Genomic DNA, 10,377 nt, shown 5'->3' with positions numbered 1-10,377 from the left:
TAAACTAAAACTATATTGTTTCTATTTATCCTTTTTCGCAACATTGTGTATAGAATAGGTTTAATTAACTAGTGCTGACAAAACCTAATTTTGTTTTAGTACTTGGTATTTATGAATGAAATAAATATACTAAATAATTTGGTACCCAAATTAAAAAGAAAATGAGATTACGGCCCTCCTTAGCCTAACAAAAAATAAAAAAATCATAGGCTTATCCAGTCACACGACATCCACATTGTGGTGGTGGTGGCACGTGGGCACCGGTCAGTCCTCGCCCTGCGGCCGCCCGGTCGATCCGTGGACATGGCTGACTGTCGCTTGTTTTCCGATATTTAAATTGTTTGACTTTTGGACTACGACGCCATGACTGAAGATATCCCTGGTACGTTCCATTTTCAAAATTCTGAAACAGACTATAATAATTATTATAAACAAGAAAAAGCCATTTCTTATTTTCCCTATGAGTTCCGAATTTAAAATTTATAAACATTTTCAACCACGGGACCATCGTTTAATACATATAGGTTCAAATTTAAAAAATAGGAACAGCGTTTTTTTTCTCTTTTGTTTCTAAGATAAATGACTTTACAATTTACAATTTACATTTAGTCCGTGCGTGAATTTTAAAATAAAACAAAGTGAATTGCGAAACTTGTAGAGGATCCGGTTACAAAACTCATATTAAATTTAAGATTTAATAAATTGATAATCTTTCTCGATATTAAAAAGTGAGTGAGTGCTTAGAATAAACCTATTTGAAATCGTACAAAGGATTGAAAGAAGAGTAGGTATAGCATAATATTATAACAACTTATCCAAATTGATTTATAATTCTTACTATTACAATAGTACTATTGATTTTTTCCTTTTATAGGTAAGTAGAAATCGGGTCATGTTTTGTAAACATTGTTTGAACAAACTCAGTTCGAATTGTATACATGTAAATTGTATGTAAGGAACCTAACAAGCTCGATACGTTAAAAATGCAATTATTCTTTTTCTTAATAACTTATAAATACTACGACGAATATATTCTGCACCCTTTATCAGAGCTTTACAGCTTCTGGATTATTACAAAAAAGGAACATAATTACTTTATATTTACTACCGGCGAACTTCGTTCTGCGGATCATTTTTTCTTACTGAATGTTATATTTTAATACTTATTATCCTATTCCGGTCTAAGAGGAATCTAAAAAATCAAATATCATGAAAATTGGTCCAGCCGTTCTAGAGTTATAAATGGTGTAACTAACACAACTTTCTTTTATATACATAGATTTGTAAATATAAAGTAACTAAGTTCCTTTTTCCTTTCAAAAATGTTCTTATAGCCAACGCCGGAAAATTTAAATGGAATGCCTAAAAAAAATATTAAGTGAAGTCCTCACCAAACGAAAATCCGGATTATTACGAGTGTGTTTTTTGTCCTTTTTCACGCTTGTTACATCCTTTTTTTTGCGCAGAGTGAATTTAAAAGCCTTAGAGCTAGCAAGCACTGCAAAAAAATCTACGCGATTGTTTTCCGGCAATTCTGTATATCTTATTATACTCATACGCTCTTGCGATTTGAAAGTCGCGCGAATTCGTATAAAATCTGTAGTGTAACATAAATTTCGGATTAAATTCGTGTAAATATCTTGGCCGGTACGGTACTTACCGATTAATATAAATCGACAAGAATCGCGAGGTTTTGTAGTGTGTGTTAGTCAGAATACCGTACGCGGAATATAAATCGCGAGAATAAAAATAACGCGGATATTTTTTACACTGCGGGCTACCTCTTAGGGCATATTAGGTACATTTTTTTTGTTATCCCGGAAAATGCCCTGGGAAATAAGGAATAGGGAAATAATGTAAATATAGAACTCTGCTGAATTCTTATTCTGCTTGATTCTAAGTCGGCAGAATTTTTATTCTTCATTAATATATATATAAATATATATATTGTATTAAAATAAATATATTAATGAAGATATATATATATATTTATAAATATATTTCATTTAATTTTTACTTTAAGTTCTTGTAAAATAAAGGTTTAGATTTAGAAGAAACATTATTTCTTGAAGTTTGAGAAAACAATTTTTTTTGTGTCAGGTTAAGCTTTATTTTTATTTAATACTAGCGTACTCAGCCCGCTTCGCCGGGCTAGATTTTGCTTTATTTTATTTAAACAATAAACTTACATCTATAAATTTTTAATTTAAGTCTCATAATATATTAAATCATTTATTTCTCTCCGTATTCATTCTCTTCTATTCTCTTCTCGAGGGGATGAAGATCATTATCTACACCCATGTACACCCAACAATAGAATATCATCATAGTAAATAAAAGCTGTATATGACAGTTCAAAAATAAGAGTGCTCCGATCGTCACCAAACTTTACAGGATTACTAGCCAGGTCAATCCGGAGATTCCCATAAAGTTTCATTGAAATCGGTCCAGCCGTTTCGGAGCCTATACGGAACATCCCAAACACTTTCTCTTATATATATATAGATTTCAGTTATCTTGTGATTGGCTAACAAATACTGTCGAACATTCATCGATTATCTATCTTCTATCTGTAACTATTGTCGCTTTGTTGGGACAGATAACCTTGAAATTGAAATTGAAATAAAATGTCCTATTAGCACTTAATAAAGGTTTTTTTATTATCCCTACTACTAAGCGGGTTTAAGCAGTGAAAGAAAGTATCTATGGAAGATTGTCACTTTTCAAGTTATATACATACATGAATCCTGGTTAATACGAGTGTTTACCAAGACACATTGTTTGAAAATACTACCCCCAAAAGGGGAAAAATACTTTAACAGCAGCACGTCATTTATTTCCAGGAATCAATCGCCTTGTACTTTTGTAATACTCGGAAAATATCGTTACCAGTAAGCCGGTGTGCGTTTTGTTTGACGCGCCAACGCATTTCTTTTGTCGTAGCACAAAATGATTTCAAAACTTGTGTTATGCGTGGAAAACTGATAAGCATTTGTTTTAAAAGTGTCTAACCAACTCCAAGTCTGTTCCAAACCAAGAAGTGAAGTTGTACTTGCCTAGGGACTCATCTAGACTATCTCCCCCCCCCTATTGGGACGCTTCGCCCTAGGCTAGTTACTACCCTTACTAGCCAAGCAGTTAGACTAAGTAAGCGTTTCAGCGATTCAGTATGAGCGATTAAGTGTGGGTAAGGCTTCGGATTTCCTTTCGTGGAGACCGAGTTCGAGCCCCGGAACGCACAACTGACTTTCGGAGTTATGTGCGTTTTTAATTTAAGAATTTAAATATCACTTGCTTTAAACGGTGAAGGAAAACATCGTGAGGAAACCCGCATGCCTAAGAGTTCTCCACAATATATTCAACGGCGAGTGAAGTCTACCAATCCGCACTGGGCCAGCTTGGTCGACTACGGCCTAAACCCTTCTCATTCTGAGAGGAGACCCGTGCAATGTGGTGGGCCGGTAAATAAGTTAATGATGATGAGGTGCGAGTTAAAAAATTAAAATAAATAAACTACGACAATACACACATCGCCATCTAGCCCCAAAGTAATCGTAGCTTGTGTTATGGGTACTGAGATGACTCATGAATATTTTTATGAATATTATATAAAGAAACACCCAGACACTGAAAAATTAATTAGTATTTTCGAGTCGTGGGAATCGAAACAACAGCTTTGACTAAAAAAGCAGAGTCGCTACCCACTGCGACAATCGGAAGTCTAGGGCTAAGTTGTAACAATAAAGAAAATTATTGTAGATAGATAGACGAAAGCTAGAAACCATGATTTGAAATGATATCTAACCCGAGCAGACATAATATATCCGTCTTTGCGATCAAAGAAATCTTTTTCCATAGGCCTACACCAATTACCATGTCCCCATAAGATGTCATGTAAATAACGAATGTGACTTGCACTGCACGTAGCATTGAGGGAGGTCAACATGGCATGCGAAACGAACATTAGCACGCGTCGACTCGGCGTTTTATTATTTCTCTGTTTTATGCTAACCTAATCACCACTAACTAGCAGTTGTCTGGGAAAAAATACTTCCGCGACACTAATTTTTAATTGACCACTAAATATACTATATATGTAATAACCTAACTATTTAAATTAAACCACGATTCGTTGGTCTAATATCATCATATCAACCCATTACCGGCCCACAACGCACGGGTCTCTTCCCACAATGAGAAGGGGTTAAGGCCGTAGTCCACTACGCTGGACCGTTGAAGAACTCCTACTATCATGAAGAACTCTCAGGCGTGCAACTTTCTTAATTTTTTTTTCCTTCACCGTTGAATTGATATTTTAATTTATTAAATCGCAAATAACTGAGAAAAGTTAGATGTGCTGGGATTTGCATTCGGCCCCCGAAAGTGAAGTCCAAGTCCTAACCACTGGGCTATCACCGCTTCTCATATAACACAACATAATAATACATAATATATATAACAATATATAACAAGTTAAATCGAATGTATAACAAGTTGCCAGAATCCATAAAAGAAATGAATCTTCCTTTATTTAGGAGAAAATTGCACAAGTGGCTATTATTTAATTGCTTTTACTCAATTAATGAATTTTTTGACTTTACTTAATGTTATTATTTCGACAAATTTTGTATGTATGTATTATCAACAATATTATGGATATTATTCAAGGATGACTTTTTTAATTTCATTAAAATATACTTGTATTTTGACTTAACTGCATATCTTCATTTCATTCGATTATTTTTACTATCGATATTATAATTTATATATTGTCGCGTTCTTATTGTGGTTGTAATTTCTTTTTTAATGTTTTATTTTATGTTTTTATTTCATATGATATTATTATGAGTTGCACGCCAAATTAATGGTAATACAATGTTTCAATAAAAAAAGCTAAATTATAACATGTGATTATCTACGTGTATTTATGCAATAAATCTAATTATTATTATTATTATTATAACTATGTAGATAGATAGATAGGTAAAGTTATTATTGCATAAATTAAAAGAGAAAACGAAATAACAAAAACAAAAAATATATTTAAGCCGTAGTTCCCCACGCTGGCCTAGTGCGGATTGTTTGACTGAATAATATGTAATTTAATATAAACCGAGCACAGATATAATCTAAACTATCTTAAGGGTACTCGGTTGTCTTTTCTCATCGAAAATGTGACGGTAAGAGGGTAGAGCCCAACAGTGGGACTTTAGGTTGAGGGTTATTATCATGATGATATCTCTATTATACCGTTCAACTTTCTTAATAGCAACGTTCAGAGCTTTTTATGAGCCAAAGAAGATGGCAGGTTGTACGTTCCTGCCAGTCGCTCGATGGCATATGGTAGCTCATTTACAGTTAAAGTGGTAAACCCGTGGATTAAATTGGCGAGAGATATAATAAAGTCAAAGACAGTAAACATTTACACCCTTAAAATAATTTTATTTATCTAATATGATATAGTGTTTGTATGTACTTTTGTATGTTGCTATATATTATATACATATTTATATATATGTATATGCAGGTATAAGTATATGTTGTTAGGTATTTTATTTAATTTTATGTATAATTATTTTGTGAAGTGTATGTAATTTATTTCATCACCTGAAAATTTCTGAATTTTTAAGTAATTTACGTTCATATTTTTCTATTAGCAGTGAGACATTTTTATGAACATTTGTAGTTGAAATTTAACAAATCAAAAATTGAACTTAACGTGAGCGAAGCTGCGGGCAAGAGCTAGTTAGTTACAAACCTGTTGCACTATACCGTTTTCCTTTACTTGATCCTTCCTTGGTTATATGGTATAATTGGTTGTCTGGAAGAGATCGCTTATGGCGATAAGGCAGTCTTTGCGCATTAACCTCTTCTCATTGTGGAAGGAGACCAGGGGCCCTGTAGTGGGCCGGTGATGGGATGATATGATGATGATGATCATGATGATGTGTGTAATGAAAATTAAATAACGGTGAACGTGTATTTGGGTAGGATGTTTTTTTTTTATTTCACTAGATGTTAGCCCTTGACTGCAATCACAACTGTTTGTAATTTTTGATGCAGTCTCAACTGTAACGAGCTCACCTCTAAAGTAATGGCTAGTCGGTTTCAACGCGATATCGTACCGGAACGCTAAATCGCTAAGCCGGACGTCTTTGTCGGCAGGGCGGTAACTAGCCACGGCTGAAACAGACCAAATCAGAGAAAATTTAGAAATTATAAATAGCTCTTGCCGGGGATTGAACCCGGGACCTCCCACTTAAAACCCACCCCAGCACAGCACTCGCCACTGCTGCGCTGCGGGTGGGTCCTCTAAGGAAAGGCCAAGGTTTTCTAGGCAAACTGAACGAAACACAACCATTTACCTTTAAGGTATAAGAAGAAGCTTCAGGTAAAAACCTTGACCTTTAGTTACAAAGGTGTCACATACAAGTAAATCTGCATAGTTAATTACGTAGGCGGTACAGTAATATAAGACTAAAAATATCCTTCATTAATGTATGTAAAAGCTGTAGAAATAGCCGTCAGTTAATGGCATACAAAGACGAAAAACGCCGTAATTTTCCCGAACAAAAGAAACGAAATTTAGGAGTGTGATATGAATCACTAGAAGTGTGAAATAGTCAGGCAAGGCCAAGGGAAGGAAGTTACGTACCGGGCTAAATGAACTGAAGGCTTAATAGGTACACTAACTAACACGCCTTCACTTCTATGGTTGCTTTATAAAATGGAAATCCAAAAAACTTTTTACGTAGCGATTTACGTGGCTTATTTAAATGAGAGTAACAAATTAAGAGAAAATGTGATAGCAATAATTTCAACATTAGAAGCAAAAACAAACTTACAGTGCAATATACTAGACTACATAAAATTAGTAATTCATTTAAACGAAATTGTATAGAATTTTACAATAAACAACCAGTTGATATCTTGGAGATGTCTCTAAATAGTTCAAAGTTTGTATTTAACGTAAGCTTATAGAAAAGTCTATTATAAGGACTACGTCCTTAATAATATAATAGACTTTCACGATTCAGATAGAATTTTACGTCGTAAAAATGCTTAGATGTAAATTATTGCTCTAACCAGGTTGCTTGTTTACTTGTTAAATGACAATGAGAGATGGTGATAACAAAAAAAAAGTTTGTTGTTGGCTTCTTCTTAGACCAGGGCGTGTTTGGAACCGTCGTAGTTTCAGTTTTAAGTTGACGAATTTAGCTATCGCCATCACTCACTCAACTCACTTCTATATCATATTTTACATGTATCGCATCAAATCTGCTATCTATGTGCCTTTTTGCATGAAGAAATATTTGATTTTGACTTACACTTTTACTTAATTCAATTTTCCTGCTATTTTATGAATAACTCGACACATCTTTACTCAGTGGACCATCCATTGTCCGTTTTAGTCATAGCTTCTTACGCTTAGGTTGTCTGTGCCTTAGATATATTTGCTTTTAACTACGATCACGCGAAACCCTTCGTGCTAAATTAAAAAAAAAATAGGTTTATTTACAGCAGCCTCGCAATATATTTATAACTAGCTGTTGCCCGCGTCCTTCATTCGTGTTTATTACGGTTTTTTTTCAAATCCCGTGGGAGTGGTTTGGTTTCCTGGAATGAAGCATATGTTACTCTCCGTCCTTTCAACTAACTCCATGATAAAAATCAAGTTGTTTGTTTCTTATTTAGGACGTAAAGGAAGGACAAAAAAACACACGTTTTTTATTCACTTTATTACACAACCAAAAAAAACGGTTTACAAACTGCGGACTTAGGTAATGCTAAAGCATTTTCTACCAGTCACCAGTGCGAGTGCGAGAAAAACGAGTGAGGGTGTGGCCTAAAACTCTAGGAACTATGAAATATAAATATATATAAATTCTTTTAATTTATCGGGCACCCAGGTAGGCAAGCGGATAGACAGGCTGGTAGGCAGGCGGGCAGACAGGCGTGCAGATAGGCGGGCTGGCAGGCGGGCTGGCAGGCGGGCAGGCAGGCGGGCAGACAGACGGGCAGGTAGACAGGCATGCAGACAGGCGGGTAGACAGGCGGGTAGACAGGCGGGCAGGCAGTCAGTTAGGCCGACGGGTAGACAGGTGTGCAGACAGGCGGGTAGACAGGCGGGTAGACAGGCGGGCAGGCAGTCAGTTAGGACGACCGGTAGACAGGTGTGCAGACAGGCGGGTAGACAGGCGGGAAGACAGGCGCGCAGGCAGGCGGGCAGGCAGGCAGGTAGACAGATGGGTAGGCAGACGGGCAGGCAGGCGGTAGATAGGCGGGAATGCAGACGGGCAGACAGGCGTGCAGACAGGCGGGTAGACATAGTCTTTTTTTTGTATATTAATAGCGGGCAAACGAGCAAGTGGGTCACCTGATGGTAAGTGATCACCGCCGCCCATAAACATCTGCAGCACCAGAGGAGCCACCGATGCGTTGCCGGCTTTTAAGGAATTTGTTTATCCGCCCCTTGAATAACCCTAGATTGAATTTTTGAGGAAACACTTCAGATGGGAGATTCAGATGGGATGGGAAGTCAGTCTTTATACATTAAGACAATAAAAAGTTACGTCAGTTTTATACGTAGAACCGCTATTGCCGGAATAAAACGTGCGGTGTAAATTTCTCGGTGAAGAAATCATAAAATTCACTGAGCAAATATTAGTTCTCTCACGGATTACAGAAAGTAAGACAAAAGTAAGAAAAATATTAAGGATGTAATAAAAGTTTTTAAGGGGACCGAACCGTCACGACAACCCGCATTTGTAGCGAAAAATCTAAATCGACTACCGCCGGTTTCCTTTGACCACGTTGACGTGACTCGCCTGCTCAAGGATATAGTTATTTTAAAAAATGAGTTACAATCCCTCCGACACGACTCAGTCTCAAAATCTGAGATGTTTGCATGGCAGACCAAAATCAGTTTAGATATTACTAGTTTAAGAAGAATGGAAAAGTTTGACCGCCAAAATGAACCACAATATCTGGCTCGTAAGGCAGAAAATTCTACGAAAAAACATATCAAGCCTAAGCGAAGCGGCGGGCGACCGAATGACGATGTAATTATATGCAACGATGTACAGGTACTTGCATCGTCGCGCAAAAGAGACAGGGCTACCTCGATCGAGACGATCGCGGACAAAGCCGGACCGTCTTATCGCGACATCGTGGTATGCCCGACTATGATCAAGGAACCGCAAGCAAGAATGAACTCTAAGTCAACGTACAAAGGAAATATTACCAATGGACACGAAGACTACGGTTTTACAACAGTGGAAAGAAAGAAGCCTAAGCTTCGTAAAAATAATTTGTGTGGTACGGCTCTGCGCGCGAGTACTATTCAAGCTGCTGACATACCCATCTCGATTTATGTATCGAGATTATCGAAAAGTACAACTAGTCAACACATCGAGGGGTGAAAGGCTATTTGGTTTAAGCGACATCTTGGGCGATATTGAGTTATATACATATTCGGAATCAGCAATTTTTTCTCCGTCGGATGATGCCGGATTCATTTAAATCTGAGCACTTTTTTGGCGCTTCAAACAACTCTATTTTTGGGTTGTTTCCAAAATGGCAGTGTATTATCTGACGTCGTTTTTGCATTAATTTATTACTAGTGTACTTGAACTATACAATGATTTAAAGAACCGAGACTTAAATCAGTAGGCCTTTCTCAGAAAAAAGATTCAATATCGCTTAAAGCGTTTTTCTTGTTTCTATTTTTTATTAACATGTGACTTAAATCATTTTGATATCCACGATTTACATGTCGTGATGTCGCTTAAATCATTTGTCCGTCAACAAAATACGACATGGAGTGTCGCTTAAGCTCTTTCAGCTGCATTTATTTTCTACCTAGGGTGTTTATTAAACTAAATAGCCGTTTTGTTTTAGCTATTTTGCATGTTCGTTAAAACATTTTGGTCCTACTATTATGAAAACCCTTCCATTCTGTGCACTTCTTTTGACCTCCAAAAGGTTCTCAATACGCCTCATGGCAATAATATGTTACTGTTTTATTCTAGAAAGTATGCTGTTTTTAATTTATGTTTCTACGAAAGCATCACAAGGAACGGTTTTTGTTTTATCTGGGGAGAATCTGAAGCAAAGAGGGGTGCAAATGAAATTGCCACTATTATAGAGAAGTACCTACATACAGAATGTTGATTCTCGGGGCAACATTAAATTTTTGATCTTGTATTCAGATTCTTGTCCTGGACAAAACAAAAATAAAATAGTTCTTGCAGCAATACACAATGCTTTATTGCAATCGACCAATTTAGAAGCTAACTTTATTAATTTTAACTGATGTGGTTGATTAAGACTGAAAGATAATAAATAAAAATATTGATGTTCCTTCATTGAGACGTT

General features: G+C 36.3%; 1 protein-coding gene across 1 annotated transcript in view; it reads left to right on the top strand.

The window, feature by feature from the left end:
* The first annotated feature begins 235 nt into the window (after nucleotides 1-235).
* LOC120625634 (probable E3 ubiquitin-protein ligase HERC3) overlaps nucleotides 236-10,377 on the top strand; it is a 28,461-nt gene continuing 18,319 nt past the window's right edge. Inside the window, exon 1 of the mRNA XM_039892718.1 lies at nucleotides 236-382. Within this exon, the coding sequence (XP_039748652.1) occupies nucleotides 364-382 (19 nt within the window). The 5' untranslated portion in view covers nucleotides 236-363. The remainder of the gene's footprint in view (nucleotides 383-10,377) is intronic.

This window comes from Pararge aegeria, chromosome 8 (assembly GCF_905163445.1).
Source record: "Pararge aegeria chromosome 8, ilParAegt1.1, whole genome shotgun sequence".
Classification (NCBI taxonomy): Eukaryota; Metazoa; Arthropoda; class Insecta; order Lepidoptera; family Nymphalidae; genus Pararge; species Pararge aegeria.
The sequence above is the reverse complement of the archived record's forward strand: the minus strand, read 5'-3'. Positions and strand labels throughout refer to the sequence as shown.